This window comes from Pelmatolapia mariae, linkage group LG20 (assembly GCF_036321145.2).
Source record: "Pelmatolapia mariae isolate MD_Pm_ZW linkage group LG20, Pm_UMD_F_2, whole genome shotgun sequence".
NCBI classification, from domain to species: Eukaryota; Metazoa; Chordata; class Actinopteri; order Cichliformes; family Cichlidae; genus Pelmatolapia; species Pelmatolapia mariae.
Window position 1 is genome coordinate 4630777 of NC_086244.1, and position 17411 is coordinate 4648187.

Below are 17411 nucleotides of genomic sequence, written 5' to 3' on the forward strand. Positions count from 1 at the left end.
TCTGCTGCTGCAGCGCGTCTGCTCCATGTTTGACAAGATCTGGGCTTAGAGATGCTCTGCTCCTTCGTTCCAGCGAAGAGAAGAGCATTCTGAAAATGATGACCTCATTTAAAAACAGATGATGAACAGCATAAGATGTCTGAAGATGAATATGCATCGCTTCAACATTTATTTCTTGTTGTTATATTTGAATCAAAATGACAGAGGGTATTTTGTCAATCAAGTCAGTCAACTTGCTGTGATCTTAAAAAAATACCCTTCCTTTACCAGGAACTGTTTTTATGTAAAACATTTAAATTAACAGCTTTATATGATCCTCCAGGAGGTCTTGGCTACCACATGACACAAACTGTGGCTTGTCCTAATACCCGGATTTTATAAAGCTTCCTACAGATTCAGCCACAGTCTGGATGAGAGGGCGGCTCTGTTCGATTTGTTTAAGTTTCCATTTGTGATAAAAATCTGGATTCATGTTGCAGTGAGGAGCTGAATCTCCAAAGGTCATCATCCTCCTTGCAGCTCCTCCTTCCCTTTCAAAAAACGTCCTCTGTCGCCCCTCGGTGGCTCTGAGACAAATTACATGTCAAACTCCAGCTATTACATTTCAGCAGTGGAAGAAGTCTAAATTTACACTATAATGAGCAAATCTGGGCTGATTAAATTTTGTTAAGCTCAAGTTTCTGTTTCTCATAAACAGGGAAATATGCTAGCTGGTAAATCTGCCTCTGTGCACAGCCTCAGATCTTTAAATCAATCAATCAAGATGAGCATCTTTGAGATGCCTTCATGAATACAGGAAATACAGAGGGTTTGTGAAACGGTGCAAACCACCGTTACACTCAAGAACAAACATCCCAGAAAATCATTTTAACGAGTCGGCACAGCTCTGGGAAAAAAAAATCTGTGGATGAATGAAATGAATGAAAACAAGGAAAGTACATAATAAGAGACATGGCTCACGATCTGATCAAACCACTGCATCTCCAGGGTGGAGGCTTCTAGACTTTACCAAATATTTCTGAGCCTCTAAAAAAAACACTGGGCCTGTCTATAAAACTGTCTGTGACCTTTAAAAACAGATCATCGATTTTTTCTTGAATCAGAAATGAAAAGGCACTGAACGTTTTCATCAGTTTAATTTCACAAAGATTATTTTTTTAAACATTTCTCTGTCATATCTTAAAAATGGAAACATCAGTTAGTATGAAAACACTTCACAGAATTCAAACTGATGGCCTCAAGAGTTTCAGATCTCTCTCTAAGAGGACCTGTTCTGCTTATTTCCAGCTTTTATTCTGGAACTCTATCAGAGTAGCTTTGCATGATTCACATAAAATAATTCATCTTTGCATTACACTGCCCACTCAGCTCATTTTGTGTTTGAAAAACCCAAGAAGCTTGGTTTCTCCTGATTGGTCAACTTCAGGGAGCCTATTGAGAGGAAGGACTAAGAATGTGTGAGGTGCACTTCCTGTTAAAAACTGGAAGTGTTCAGAGCGGCGTACAGGACTTCAGCATGTGGCATTTGGATCATTTAAAATGACATGAAATAAGGAAAAAAGCAGAACAGGTCTCCTTTAACATCTCAGAAAAAAGAGAAATCTTTAAGGCACAGAGTCGAATACGATTACAATCACAACATGTCGAACTTTCAGTTGTTAAATATAAAATACTGTCGTACGCTGAGGAGGAAACACTGTAAACGGTCACTTAAAGGCACTTTTCGTAGAAATCCTCAGCAACATTCAATGAAAAGGAGTCAGCAGAGAGGCGTTCTGTGCATGAACGTCAGCGACTTCAAAAAGACGTTTGACGTGTTGATGGTGAGAGACGTTCTCACGGTTACCAGGAGTGTTTAGTGTACTCATGTTAGCATCTGATTTAATTGAAATGGTTTTCTCTTCCATCTATGAGCTGCTTTTTTAACTCATCTTTCCTGTTTTATCAAACGATCACTGCGACTCGGTGCAAACCGAGCACACAGGAAACGTTTTTAGTTCTTATGCTTCGATCAGCTGAAACTCTTTCCAACGCATCCTAAAAACGATTCCTTTGGTCACGATCAAACAAACGTGGTCATTACAAACCATTCAGCTTCCCTCAGTACCCGAAGCCTGAATGAATCCCTAATCAGTCATTCAAGTATAACATTTTGTTTTATGTTGTTCCTTCATATCCTGTATCTTTGTGTTTTTTTATATAATGATATTTTATTCTAAAAGAACTTTGATGATTTTTCAAGTTTAAATAAACTAAATGTTCAGTCATCAGTTTTGAAATCACCAATATTAAACTTGTCTTTATTAAATGTATATACTACAATAAAATTTACTTAATAAAATACAGAAAATAAAAATTTGTCAGATTTGAACAATGACAAATAATTTTATTTTGAAATGATATAGACCACTTTATTTAAAAAATAAAGGAGTTTTTAAAAATTTGTGTTAGTGTTTATTTAGTAGTAGTATTTAATATTTTTGATTTAGTGTCATAATGTTCCCTTTAGATTTTTTTAAATAGGTTTTTCTATGTTTTTCTTTCCTGGAGGAAATGTTTTTGGGGTTTGTTTGTTTTTTGCCTCAGCAAACCTTTACTTTGAAATGAATTCATTTTGATTCAGTCCATCACCTCAGTTTTATTCTTTGGCTCCTGAAATCTTTAAGAGGCTGAATAAAAAAAAATATGGATGAGTGTCACAGAGTAACAAACCACAGGTGTGTTGTTCATTGTCGGCTGTTGGGGTGTGCTTGTTGTGTTAAAAGCAAATAAGCACCTAATGGTGCACGCTGGAGTGTTTTCTTTATGAGAAGCAGCTGAAAACTATTAGAGGAATATTTGTGACTACAGTACTTTAGCTTTAGTGCAGCAGACGCAGGACGAGTGCTGTGGTTCTGAGTGAAACTGGGGGTACTCTGAAATGTGTGGATCTCAGCAGGCAGGTGGTGGCAGGGGTCCATCTCAGGATCCTTTCTCTTTACCTGCACACCTACAGAACAGATACAGCAGGAGGAGGAGGAGGAGGAGGAGGAGGAGGAGGAGGAGGAGGAGGAAAGGAAGTTAGATAAAGACATTACCCTGGCTGCTACAACACACGCTGAATGTTTCAAATCTTCTTTTCATTACATCACAGGGGCACTGCAGTATTTAAGCTTTTCTTAATGAGGACTCATGTTTGACCTTGTTTTCTGTTGAATGTTCACATTAAATCGTCTTGATGCATGCTCAATCATCCAGGTAAGTAAATCTCCAAAAGTTGATTCTGGACGTAGTGTTCATTTGCTCATAGCTTACAGACGCTACGTCCAGATGAACAGAATCAACTTTTGGAGATTCATATTAAATATGGTCAAAGTTTCTAGTAATTACATAAAAGTATATAAAAGAAATCTCTATGAGCCAAGAACTCGGGCTTCAAACTGTTTTGCTGCATTTGTAACAAAATGCTGTCAGCTGATCAACACGAACATCAACATGATCAATACGACCTGTTGAAGTTCAAACTGAGCATCAGAGTGAAGAAGAAAGGGGAAGTAAGTGACTCTGTGCCAGACCAGCTGGTCTGAGTATTTCTAAGAATCTGATGATCTGCTGGATTTTCCCACACAAACATCCCACAGTCTGCCCGAGCACTGCTGCTGACCATCTCCATCCCTTTACGGCCACAGTGCTCCATCTTTAGATGGCTGCTTCCAGCGGGATCGCACACCATGTCAGAAAGATCAGATCATCTCAAAGTCGTTTCTTGAACTTGACGATCAATTCACTGCACTCAAACGGCCTCTGCAGTCACCTGATCCCGATCAAATGTGGCGCAACGGGAGATTCACATCACGCGTGCGCAGCCGAGCGATAACGTCATGTCCATACGGACCAAAATCTCCGAGTAGTGTTCCTGATCCATTATTGACTCTCTGCCATGAAGAATTAGAGCAATTCTGGAAGTAACCTAGTATTAGCACGGTATACCTAATAAAGTGGCTGGTAAGTGTATAAGGTACAAATGAGTTAGTTTTCTTTTAGCTTGATGATACAGAAATATCTCCTGACGCTACAGGACGTAGCTTATATAATAGATTACATGTAACTTAGTCTCTGGGTCAGTGTACGTAAAAACAAATTACAGGTAAAATAATAAGTTACAGTTACACAACATTACTGTTACAGGAGGCTTTAATAATAAGCGTTAAAAAAAAAAAGTCACTTATCTCCCTACAGTCGGTGTTTTTTAGCGCTACCAGAAAAAAAAAATCATTTTACTGAAGGACGAACAAAATTCTTTAGCCTGTTAAAGTTTCATCGATCTAACTAAACCTGAGGGACCGATTCCCCCCGACCCTTGTTATTGTTTTAAAAAATGTAAGCTGTAAAAACCCTCAAAATATCCAAAAGTAATAAATTAGAAAGAAAAAAAGATTTAAAATGTTCTTTTCGCAATTTTACCAAGTTTTCATAAATTAAAAAAAAAAACTCAAAACTTATCACAAATATTTCTATATTAATATTTATGTTTAAATACAGTGTTGTTGGTTTAAACCAGCGTCTCATATTCGTCATTTTCCCTGTGATTTTGTAAGCGCTCTGTTCTCTCTCTCTGACAGAGCTGGGTTATTTTATACAGAGGAGGATTTCCAGAAGACCGAACACTAATTGTTCTCCTAACTGGAGTATCGGGAGCACTGTTGGGAAAAAAACTGGGAGAAAGAAGAATAAAGTCTCCATATTTGGAGAAAAAGGCTGGAATATCACACCTTACCTGCCGACTCCCACAGAGGATTAAAGACTTGTGAAGTCCAGACTTTTTTTTCCCTCCACAATTGTATCTTCTAAATTCCCAGATTTTTTCCCCAAGTTCTCCGAATACTCTCAGAAATCGTCTCTCTCTAACCTGAGAGCAGACACTGTGTGTCGTTCACTATCACCGATCTTTAAATTAAGACAAACCGCACAGTTTTTAGTCCATGTCTTCATTTATATAAAACTTTTACCAAAGGAAGTATTTACAAATTCAGAGGCATTGATACAAATCAACAATCAAGTGCAAACAGATCAGAGAAGAAACCCGCTCACACAGATTTCACACAAACTCAAACCAACAGGAAGAGGAAACTAAACCAGATCCTGTAGGCAGATCTCCACCGAGGACAAACAAACCTCGGAAAACAACCGCAGCAGGATCTGATCCGAGGATGTGGTTTTAAACTGCCAGCAGGAGGCGCTGCAGAGCGTCAGCGGAGAGAAAAGCATTTCAGCGTGTGCTTAACGAAAAAAATCAAACTAAATAAAATAAATACGGATTCATGCAATTAAATAAAGTGATATCAGCCTGTGTCAATATCATTTTCTATATAAAATTTATTTTATATAATTTGCAAAATTTTAGTTTTTAATGTAGGGAAAAATAAGGTAAAGTAAACGTAAAGAGGAACAAACGACAAGTTATTTTTCTATGAATCTGTAAGTTGTGACAGGATTATTTTACAGAGCAGAAGTAGATGTTTATCATCGTTTCTACCTCGAGTGAATAAAGAAGAATCAACGTTGTCTTGTTATTCTAAAAAGGTGGAAAAAGCCACTGCAAGAGAGAAAATTGGGATTCAATTTTATATTTTCACAAGAAAACTTTGATGAAAAAAAAGATGTAAAGTTTATGATGTGATGTTTAATGAAAAATAAAGATCCCATCATAATTCCTCTGATATAAATCAGCTGATATGTCTACATAAAGACATTTTAATGTCAGATTGAGATTAAAATGATCATCTACATAACGTTTAATAAGTGCAGAAATGATCCTTTATTAGCCGCACAGAACTCAAAGGACTCATTTTCACTAGAAATTTATGTCATTACCATAAGAAGAGTTTAGAACAAAAAGCTTCTTCTGGCTGAAATCTGAAGCTTCCTGCTGGGTTTCCTCTTCCTTTCATTCACCACCACCCCAAAGATTCCCACATTAAATAAAAACAGCTTATATATTATTATTTATGATAGATATTCATTTCAGACTTCCAGAGAGAAAGTGTCAGCTGGAGGTTTTTTGTTTTCTTGTTTTACAAAAACTGAAAATAAACGTAACATTTTTTTTGTCCCTTCACAGTTTGATTTTGATAATCTCACACTGAAAACAGAAAAAGAGCCTTCAATCATTATGATAAGAAATCGGAAAAATAATTAAAGTTCATTTTTATGCTTTGGGAGATGTGGCTTCGTGTTTGTGTCTCCGCGTTTCTCCGTCCTCAGGTCAGTTTCATGATCACTGGGCCCGTTTTTACACAAACTCATGAAATGATCGAGCTCCTAATATTCACAGACTAAAACTAAATGTTAAACTCTGAGCTACATTTATCCCACTTTAGGTTTAATTTAGGTTTTTTTTCTGACACAATAAAAACATCTATCAGAGGTTTGGTTAGTGAACTTGTATTTGAGAGTTTGTCATCATTACACATCAGTGGTTTATGTTTAACTGTAAGTGAGGAGAACTGTAACTACTTCTTTAGTTTAAACTGGCAACATTTTCAAGAAAAATATTCTACTGGGGAAAAAACCTTTTTAAATAAGAAGCTTTTACAGATCTGCAGAGCTGCTGCGAGGAACGCACAACAAATCTAAGACGCACTTAATGTGTGGCACTTTAACACCACAGGCACGAAGCCAGATTAATGTGCAGAGTGCACCTTCCCTTCAGGCAGGTTAGCATCCACAGGCCTGTCACACGTTTTATTTGGTTATACGTGTTTACTCCGACACAGCCGACCGTGACAGAACCACGCCTGCTAGCATCCGTCTCCCTTTCCCCTTTTTATCCACTTCCTGCTGCACAGAGAGAGCGATGGGGCGCTGCTGCAGCCCAAACTGGTGGTGGGTGGTGTTAACATGACTCCGCTGCCGACTCGTGAGAGCAGCAACCTTCAATCATCTCCATCCATAACCAGATCCCACTGCATATATGTATAGTGTATTGTGAAGCCTGACACAGTTATAATGAATAGTGCTTCATATAAGCATCAGTAACAGTTCTTGCAGTTTGGTTTGTCACAAGCTGCAGTTCCAGTGCTGTGGTGACAAGAGTCTGAAGTGCAGACCATCTCACTTCACACGGAAACTTACGCTAAGCTGCTTAATCGACAAGATTTTAGTAGAATTTATTAGTAGATTTATATTTTCAATAATAACCTGTAAACTGCTTTAAATGAAATGTAGTTCAGTAAATGCTGTGCCTGTATAAAAACTTTAAAGATGGAGCATTTTATCCGCACACAGCTAGCTTTCCTTCCAGCTCCTTCTTAATTTAGAGCTTTTTCTTTTCTCCAACTTTAAACCATCCACACAGATGCTTTGATGGCTAATGTAAATGGCTGATAACGGAGAGTGTTAACGGACCAATCAGTCCAATCGGGGGCTCAAACGGGCCAGCGTGAAGAGACGGGGTTACGTCAAGTGCTGGCAGGATTTAAATGAACAACAACAGAGGCAAACTGCTACACGGCGACGGTGGTGGATGTGAGGAAAAACAAAACTTGCTGTAATCACAGAATCTTAACCTGCTGCAGAGATCAGGAGACCAAAACGACTCAACCTCTCCTCCCAAAGCTGAACGACGTAAACACAGAAGCAGCTCAGACACACACACAAAAATAAAAATCCACAACCGCCTCGACATGATCGAGACAAACAGGAGCAGAAAAAACATTCAGGACGCCACCGCAGGACGCCTTCTTCAACAAGACGCCTGCGGCAGGACATTTTGGCAAAAACAAACAAACATCACGTTATGATCGTAGTTTAAAGGTGCTCCAATCAACGAGCACATTCCCCGCTCCCGCTGACACGGGAGCTGCAGATAAAGCAAAGCCTCCCGGACAGTCCCGTAACTGTACACCGCAAACTTTACACCAACACAGTCGTATGGCTTCTGTACAGATGAGGAGAAAAGGCACCAACACAAACAGTCCCTCAGCGGAGACGCACCCGGAGGAGCAACGCTTTACCCCGGAGGTTTTCACCGTGCAGCCGAGAAAAGTAAACGGGCAACAACGAGGGCAAACAGGAAGCAGACTTCTGAGAGAACTTCAGAATTAAAGACAAAAAAGGAAGCAGGTTTTAACAAAAGCAAAGAGTTATTTATGGTTTTAGTCTTCATTACTATGATTTCTCGACATATTTACATATTTTTACTTTTTTAGTCAACATACCAGCTGCTGTGAACACGATTACAAATGAGCTAACAGCTCATTATAGCCCAGATAAATGACTTTAGTTCATTTCTGATTATAGCAGAAAAATAAAATAAGACTAAATAACTTTCAAGTTTCAAAATGTTGAATTTTTAATGTACCTTTTGATTGAATTTAATTAAATGTTGTGGTTTTGTCTTCCTTGCATTTCATAATGACACTTTTATCACTTTCTCTTTCTAAATGTCACTTTCCAATTCTGCTTCTATTTATGTGACTTTCATTCACAAATGCTGCGTTTTTATTTTAAATTGTTGTGATTTTCACTGAACTTCCTTTAGGTTAAAAATGTGTATTGAATTTGAAAAGTTCTTACATCACTTCAAGCTACTTTACTTCTGTGTAAATTTTGTATACAAACATGTAAATTACTTATTCAAAGTTACATTTTTGCTTGAACACTTCGGGCTCCCATAGAAACCGTCCCTTTTTCCTGTTTTAAGGTGGAATTTAAACAGGACACTTTAAATGTATGGGGGCTGCACAGTGAAAACTTTCCATCAGACTACGGTTGCCGTTGTCCTCCACCAGCAACAACAGTAATCAACATATGATCGATATTCAGCGTAAGGCGATTCTCTTTTCATTTACTAAAGAGTTTTAAGGCAGAGCTGGCGAGACGCCGCGGAGGAGAAAACAGACTGAGGGTGGTGAGGGTTTCTGACACTCTGTGGCTCCTTCCTCATCCTCCTCCTTCTCTTCCTCTTGCTGCCGTTGTGCTTTGAGCAGTTAGGTTGTGATGTGGACAGCAGAGGGAGGAGACACGCCTCCCTGAGCTCTGAGGAGGAGAGAGGAGAGATTAGTGATTAGGAGGAAAAAGCAGGATAGAAGAGAGGGAGAGAGGGGTAAAAACCCAAACCTTCCTCACCCTCTCATCCTCCAAAAAGGAGGACGATACAGGAGGGAGCAGCTCTCCTCTGCATCACAATGCATGTGGTTTAGTTTTTAGGTCTGAGGAGGCCATCTTCTCCTCCTTTACATTACTGGAGGAGGACAAAGGAAGCAAGGAGGTCTGTGTTTTTTGTTCAGGGGTGCAGAGAAAGGAGAAAGAAGGGGGAGAAGAAAGCGCAGTATCCTATAGTCCAGATGAGGCGAAGAGGTTAGGAGGTGAAGGAAAGAAGGAGGCCAGGAGGGAAGGCTGAGCTCAGGAGGAGGTGTGGAAAAGGCGAGCAGGACGTCAGGAGGAGGATGACTCGGGAGGCCGTCAGAGGGGTGAGGAAGCAGGTGAGCGAGCAGCAGATGAACCTCTTTCTTTCTGATAGATGCCCAGTTTGACCTTTGACCCCGCCAAGAGCACACAGGAAGTGAGATGCCCGAAAGAGAGAGAGCAGAGAGAAACAGGAATCACTTCACCAGCACTGACTTTGGCAGAAACGCCTCCATCTCGGCGTCTCTGTCCGTCTTCTCGGACGTGGAAGACGAGGAGGAGGAGGAGCTCGCGGACGCCGAGCCGGCGGGCGCTTTGGGGAGGCTGTACATGTAGACTGCGCCAATGACAAGCCCCGCCCCTGCAGTGAAGAGTACGTCCACGTGGAAGCCGAACAGGTAGATGGACGTCACCGTGGAGACGATGATGGAGAAGGAGGTGGCGAAGCCCTTGAGGATGTTATCGGCGTACTTCACCACCACGGCCACCAGCAGCCCGCCGAACGCCTGGTTGAAGATGACGCACCACACCATGCTGGTGTACCCAAACAGGAAGCCACGCTCGGCAATGGCGGCGCCATCATTCCACCAGAGTCCCAGCAGGCCGAGCGCCGTGCCGAAGATTCCCAGCTGCACGTTCCTCACCCACACAGAGGCGGAGCTGCCTTTCAGGATCTTCTCAAAGTATACGCCGGCAAATCCCGACGACAAGCAGCTGATCACCACGGCAACCAAGCCCACGGTGTAGTTCTGAGTGGAGGTGTCCTTCACCGACGCCTCTTTGTTGCCCTCCTGCTGCACCTGCAGAGAGACGATCAATGCGTCAGCATCGGTTAGCGTTCGAGCCGGGCTTCATGTTTACGGGGAACATGGTCCCTGAAAGGTTCCCACACGATTACGACTGAAGAGCTTAACTACGCCCATCCCTGTTTGTTCACCTCCCACCGCATTTTTCTGCCCTCTCTGCCACCTCACCTACGTCACAAACCCAGCAGCTCATTTCAGCATTAAAAGTTGGAGCCACAGAAACCGCAGAGACGCTTACTCTTAAACCTCTCTGTGAACTGTGGCTACACAAAGCAGCCGCCTGATTTGTTAACTTAAATTTCAGGGCTTCTGGGAAACGGCAGGTGGCGGTAGCTCACCTGCACGATGGCGACTCCGGCAAACAGCAGCAGCAGAGAAATCCACTGAACTCTGGACAGAGACTTCCTGAGCATGAGCACGCTGAACAGAGCCGTGGTGAGGATCTTCAGCTGGTAGGTCACCTGAGGGAGGGACAGGAAGCCACCATTTAACTGTGTTTAATCAAATGTACACAAATCTGAAGCATTTATTAAATCTCAGTGTCTGTAAGTCTGTGCATTAAAAGTTTTACAAGTTATTAAAGAACTCGGCAGCTCGAGATAATAACGTGTAAAGAAAATTGCTCCTAAAATATCTGAAAAATGCCAAAAAATATGAACAGTATAAAATAAAATTACTATTAGAAGTTTCATTCCTGTTGAAATATTGATTATATCCTACTAGAATCAAATGACAGAACAGATCCAGAACACTGTTATTGGTTTGATTAAACCTTTCAGTTTATAAAAAGATGCCAAATTTTTCGGTCAATCGACAAACCCGTTAATCACCCGGCTGTTTCGATAAGAACAGACATGCAGAGACGAGGCGGGTTCGAGTGCCTTCTCTGTGAACGCGGTCTGACCTGGAAGGTGGCGGCCGGCAGGTTGGAGATGGCCACGTACTGCAGGTTGTTCTGCAGAGTGTAGATGAGAGAAGGAACGGCGAGCTTCAGAGTGTCTTTGTACTGAACCACGATGACGTCGATCAGGAAGTACACCATCTCCTTCACGTTTACTGCAGAGAGAAAGGGGCGGAGCTAAAGGCTGGTTTTGTACCTGCTGATCTTTGATCGTAGCCTCCAAAGCAGCTCAGGTCTATGATGACAGCGTAGGGCAATAAAAAGTAAACCATGCTCGAGTAAGTGGCCCAAAATTGAGGGATGGGGTGCTGCCACCTAGTGACAGGAGGCTGCTTTGCATCTTATACCCAAACTGGGGTTAAACATAATGAAATGTAAATAATTGCCCTTGTTAGTTTTAAATAGAAATACTAGTTTTTTGGAGTATTTATTTAGTATGAATAATTATAACACGAGGAAGCTGCTGCTTTGTTGGTCAGGGCTGTTTTAACTCCACCCAAATAAAATTACTATTTGAATTTAAAGCCGTCCCTCACAGCTGCAAGCAAAGAATATTCCTGTAATTAACCAAGTAACTCATTTTCATATCATCTCCTAAAATAAATTAATTATTTTGTCTATCAAACACTACAAAGAGAAGCTCGGCATGTACAGTTCAGGAATAAAATGTCTTAAGTTCCTTAAGATGATTAATCAATTATATCTTTTTAATTATTTTTGATCAGTTAATCAATTAATGCAGTTTTTCAAACAAGAGCAGCTACAAAAGCCTGCGAGGCTACAACTAACTCTTCTAACTCCACAGCCAAGAAAGCAGCTCAGTAGGATTTACTCACGTCTCTTCTGCAGTAGGATGATGACCAGACACGTCAGGACCTTCAGGACCTCCGCCATCACCACGGCCGACGTGGTGAAGAAGCGGTCGCCTGGCAACGTGCGGACGTACCGGATGCTGAGGATGAGCGATGCATTCTGGACCACGAGCACAGCCAGGCTGATGTACTTCAACCGTCTGTTAACTACAGGACAAGAGTTCACCATAAGGTTCACCACAGTTTTCATACGAGGAAGAGATTTTACAAAAGAGCAGCAAAGTTTAGGCGCTCCGCTTTAGGATCATGTGACTGCATCAGGGGTATTTTGTGGGCCACAAAGAAACCAAACAGAACTTGAGTGGACCGAACAAATAAAATGAACTAATAAACCATTAAAAAAAAATAAGCGTGGTATATCACCATGGCAACATATGCTGCAGGCCTAACACGATGCATGTTTAGCATCCACAGGCCACGATGCGGCCGACTGATTGGTTTACCATTAATGGAAAATTAAACCTCAGTGCAAAGTTTTTAATCCATCAGTAATACACTCACTTGATTCTCAGGAGCAGCTTTCTTATCTTTTACTTCCATCTGAAAGCAACTTTAACACTGTACTGTAGGGGTGTCAAACATGCAGCATGGGGGCCAGGACCGGCCTGTCAAAGGGTCCAATGCGGTCCATTAGATGGCCATGGGAAACAGCCAAGGAGGAAGGCAGCATCACCTTCACCTTGTTGAGAGACAATGAAGGAAGGTGGTGGTGTTGGTGGTGCAGGACTCGACAGTGTGAGCTTTCACTCATGTCTGTACACCAAGCAGGCTTCGTTACCAAGAGCACAGGTTAAGCACATGTTGCTAATACCCCCGTTTACATTCATACCTGCCTTAATTCTTCATGGCATAGACTCAACAAGAGCATCACACAGCTGTTTGCTTTTCTGTGTATGCAGTAATGAATATGTCAGCTTCATGCAGACCAGTAAAACCACAGAGGCCCAGTGGGAACATACGTCTGTTGTGGAAGTATGGAACAGCAGACCAGTTTTTCCTTCTTGGAACTTCTTCTGGTGGCTGTTTGCATGCTGTGTCTATTTCTTGTCCTAATGTATGTGAAGCCACTCAGGTGTGCCAAAGGTGTGACATTTGTCAACATTTTTAAACTCATTAGAAAACAATTCGGAGCCGTTTATCAGCTAGAACGGGTTCTCTGCTACTCCAAGGGAGTGTCCGGAAGTTTCTACCTGAGTGCACCTGGCTCTGAGGTCTCCGTGGCTGGCCCGGCCTGCGAGTTCATGCACGCACGCGCACACTAAGAAAGGGGGGGGGGGGGGGGGCACAGTGGCGTGTGTGTTCTCTGCAGAGGAATAGCCGTGTGTGTGAGTGTTTTAAACCACAAACTCCGCTGGGCTAAAAGTCCACGTCACCAGCCGTCGCTCACTAACACACCTTCACACTGCACCTTGATCATGGCAGTGTGTTAGTGTTAGCAGCCAGGCAAGAGCCCATTAACAGACACGGACTAGTTAGCTGCTGAGTTAGCCGCTACCTGCTGAGGCTGCTGTTTATTTTTCACTCGTTTAAAATCACCTAAAGTTTTATTTAATAAACACCTGACTATCGGCATTAGCTAGCCAGCACACCGTTTAACTTTTCTGGTTAACTAGTTTAAAGTCGTCGTTAAGTCTGTTTACTCTGGTTGGCTTAGCAGGTAGTTAGCTAGCCTCCACCGCTCTGCTAAAACAGACCGAGAAACTTTATTATATTTAATTTATGTTAAGTTCAATTTCATTGTTTTTAAACTCTCCATCCCTCCGAGTCTAATTCACCCACTGACCCAGGCTCAGAGCCGTGAGGGCCGTGTGAAGTTATCCCAGCTCTCGGCTCTCCCTCCGAGGACTGCTCACCTTCACTCTGACCGCGGGTCGCTGTCTTCTCCTCTCCCGTCTTGCTGAGGTTCCCCACGGCCATGCTGCGCTCCCTATGCTGTCCTGCGAACCGAGCCCTTACACCGCTGCCTGCTCGGCTAACACTCCGCTAGCCCACCAGCTAGCCCCGCTCTCAGTTTAGACCCCACCGGAGCTCCCGTTCTCCGACGTACTGCGCGGCCTAAAGCGCCGGGGCGGTCCGACAAATACTGGGCTGGAGGAGAGAGGAGGCTGCGGAGGAACAACCGGAGGACCCACCGGGATCATCGGGAGGAGAAAAATACTTCGTGTAATATGTGAGGTGTCCAGGAACTGAAGACACTACAGCTGCAGAGACAGGAGCGGCGAGCAGGAGGTCTCACGCTGTGGGAGAAAACGGGGCGCAGGAAGAGAGGACCACGCTGTGGAAGGTCACGTGTGCCAAAAAAAAGTATTGTAAAATAAAATACAAGGCCGAACAAATATACACGCGCGATTTTATATATATATATATATATGTACAGGTTCTCTTTGTAAAATAAAAAAAGATAATAAAATAAAATAAGCCCCATTTTGACTGCCAGTACCCATATGTTGGTTATTGACCCACAGGTGGGGTGGACCTATGCAGTTCACTCGGGCAGAGCCCAGCCAGGGTCCGTGGGTTAAGTCCTGGCCACGAGGTGCTTGCTGATAAGCCCATGCTGATAAGGCATGGCTCCAGGGTGCGGCACCAGATTCTTTAATCGGGCCTCCAGTTTGTTTTCTTTAGAGTAAATCTTCTAAATAACTCCTAAGTGGGGTGTTTTTGCGCAGGGTCATCATAGAAGAGCTGGAGAGGGCGGCAGGTGAGAGGAAGGTCTGGATATTAGTGTTAATATATTTGATTTTTAAACATATAACTGTGCCGAAACTCCTTAATTGATCTAGATAAAATATACAGTAGTGCCCGAGTGACTCACAAACAGCATCTGGAGTAACGCCTTAAAGTCGTAACTCGGACTTATTCTTATAATTTGGGTTTTTGTTATATAAACACTGTTTTTATTCTGAAAATAAAAACTGTCTGATCCGAGTAGGAAAAAAGTGCACACATGTAGCTTTTAGTAGTTTTATATCAGCAGGCTTCGGGCGTCTTTGAAACAGTCGCTCAGGTGTGATCCTTTCATTGGTTTGTTTGGTTGATGGCGGTTTCTGTGTGAGACATAAACTGCCCGACACCAGGAGCTCCAGAAAAACTGTCAGAGTGAGACATCCTTCTCTCCTCCTCTACCAACCGACGAACAATCAATTCCTTATCCTCCAGGTTGAGCAGGGAGCATTCCTATTGGCTGCTGGTGGGACCTAACCTGTCAGATGGTTTGAGTGTTCAGCGCCACCTCCTGGTCAAACATGGAGGAGACGTTCATCCAATGAACGAACACACACATACGGGTAAAGATTACCTTTATGAACTACAGTCTGCTGTTTTTGATTTTAATTCACTGTATTATTTTTAAAATAAAAAACTGTGAAAATGACTTTATTTATTTAATAAGAAACCTGATCAATAAAAAAACTGTTAAACTATTAATCAAATAATTTCCTCTCTGCTTCTTTATTCTGCTGGTACTCCAACAAAAACATCATGTTTGATTAATTCTTCATGTTTTCTTTGTATCTGCTTCCTGTACCTTCAAGCTGAGCATCAGAATGAGTAACACTGGTGATTCAACTGACTTTGAATGTGGCATAGTTGCCAGATGGGCTACTGCTGAGATTTTACCGCACACCCATCTCCAGGGTTTATAGAAAAGAAAATATCCAGGTGAAAACGACTCGTTGATGTCAGAGGTCAGAGGGGAAAGGCCAGACTGCTTCGAGGTGAAGGCAAAAGTAGCTCAAATAACTACTTGTTACAAGCATGGTATGCAGAAGAGCATCTGTGAGTGTAGAGCATGGTGAACCTTGAAGTGCACGAGCTACAGCAGCTCTATTTTTGCTGTATTGTTTAGATTTTAGAGTCAGAATTTGGCCTAAACTGCATGAAAGCATCTATCCCGCCTTGTATCAGTGCTTCAGGCTGCTGGTGGTGTAATGGTGTGGGGGATATTTTCTTGGCACTCTTTGGTCACGTAGGCCCAGCTGAGCATTGTTTAAACACCACAGCCTACCTGAGTAGTGACCACACTGTATCCGTCCTCTGATTGGTCCGTCAGGCAGGATAACACACTGTGTCATGAAGCTCAAATCATCTGAACATGACGATGAGTTCACTGTAACGAAACGGCCTCCACCGTCAGCAGATCTCAGTCCAACACGGCATCTTTGGGTTGTGGTGAAACAGGAGATTGTGCAGCCGACATATCCATGATTGCTTTTCATAATTATTAGATTTTTTTTTATTACAATCAATCAATTTTAATTGATTTCATTGTAATCACGCAGTGTTTTTATTTACATGGATTTGATTTTCTACATTAAAATGTAAAGTTTTATCTTTAATGTTAATCATTTCATTTTATTTTGGACGTTTTTGATTTGATCATTTAAAAATTTCCCTCTCACAGTTTTAATTCAGTAAATCCCAAATTTTGAATTTTCCTCTTATTAATTTAAATTTGTATTCAATAATTATATCATTAATAACTTTATCTCAAAGGTTCTTACAGTTGCACTTGAGTTTGTTGACGTTTCTGTCACTACAGTTACTAAGTGACTAAAAAAAATACTTATGTTATAATTTTTATGTCATATTTGTGACGTATACCTATATTCATTGTTTTATATTTCATGTTTCTCTTTGTAAAAGTAGTTTTTCCTGCTGGATTGTTGTACAGTACATGCTTAAAGTAACGCAGTAAAGCACCTCATGTGTATTTCAGTAACTCTTCTTGATTGCATGTTGTGCAGCGAGGCAGCATTTCCAGTTTTAACAAGTCACCAATCAAGCGCTTCAAGTTTCAAACCAGTTTCTTCTGATTCTTTCTTCTGAAGCTTCACCTCGGGGCTTCTTTGGAAGGGTGAGGAAAACCACTTCACCTCCCACAGCACTCACAGACACTGATCTCTGCTCTTAGACACAAGACTAAGGTGACATAACCTCACAGTCCTCCTGAGCTAATAGGAGTGTTTAATATAAACGACAACATTTAACTGCTTAGTTTTGGGGCAGGAGCTTATTACATGAAAAAGCAAATTAAAAGCACTGCTCAGACACAGACTCTGTGCTCACAGCCCAGCGTCGTGCAGCTTGTTTGGAGTCCACATAAGAAGAGCTAGGAGGTCCAGCTCTAGGACTGCGTTGTCTTCACAGGTGAGAGCAGGTTCGCTCTGAGCACATGGCCAGAGGGGCCGATGGCGCGATATGGCAGCCTCGCTTCGGTCAGTCTGCCCCAGGGCAGCTGTGGCTCCACCAGTGTGTGAATGTGAGAGTGAATGAATAGTGGAATTGTAAAGCGCTTTGAGGGTCTCGAAAAGCGCTATATAAATGCAATCCATTATTATAAAAACAAAAAAAACCAAAACAACATCTTCTAAACCAAGAATGTATCTTTTAAGTCTGTTAGGAACCTGGTCTGGGAAGTAGAAAGTTAGATAAAGATAAAGTTGT

At 41.9% G+C, this 17411-nt stretch overlaps 1 protein-coding gene across 3 annotated transcripts; it reads right to left on the bottom strand.

The window, feature by feature from the left end:
* Positions 1-1152: 1152 nt before the first annotated feature.
* On the bottom strand, positions 1153-14290 carry slc35a2 (solute carrier family 35 member 2). Of its 3 annotated transcripts, XM_063463920.1 has the most exons (7): positions 13820-14290; positions 12468-12645; positions 11931-12113; positions 11098-11249; positions 10532-10654; positions 9604-10187; positions 4607-9018 (listed from the first exon to the last, which is right to left on the bottom strand). In XM_063463920.1, the coding sequence occupies exons 3-7, from the start codon at positions 11986-11988 to the stop codon at positions 8970-8972; spliced, it is 966 nt and encodes a 321-aa protein (XP_063319990.1). In that variant the 5' UTR covers positions 11989-12113; positions 12468-12645; positions 13820-14290; the 3' UTR covers positions 4607-8969. The 3 variants fall into 3 exon arrangements, with proteins under 3 accessions (XP_063319989.1, XP_063319990.1, XP_063319988.1); XM_063463919.1 differs by lacking the exons at positions 4607-9018; positions 12468-12645 and adding an exon at positions 1153-2989; XM_063463918.1 differs by lacking the exon at positions 12468-12645.
* Between the last annotated feature and the right edge of the window lie 3121 nt (positions 14291-17411).

Bases quoted from the DNA above. Each gene is read 5' to 3' on its own strand.
- slc35a2 (XM_063463918.1), bottom strand. From the start codon at position 13,883: ATGGCCGTGGGGAACCTCAGCAAGACGGGAGAGGAGAAGACAGCGACC. The intron at 10,188-10,531 runs GTGAGCTACCGC...GTCTCTCTGCAG, and splicing joins CCGGAGTCGCCATCGTGCAG to GTGCAGCAGGAGGGCAACAA. The intron at 9,019-9,603 runs GTCAGTGCTGGT...TCTCCTCCTCAG, and splicing joins ATGGAGGCGTTTCTGCCAAA to AGCTCAGGGAGGCGTGTCTC.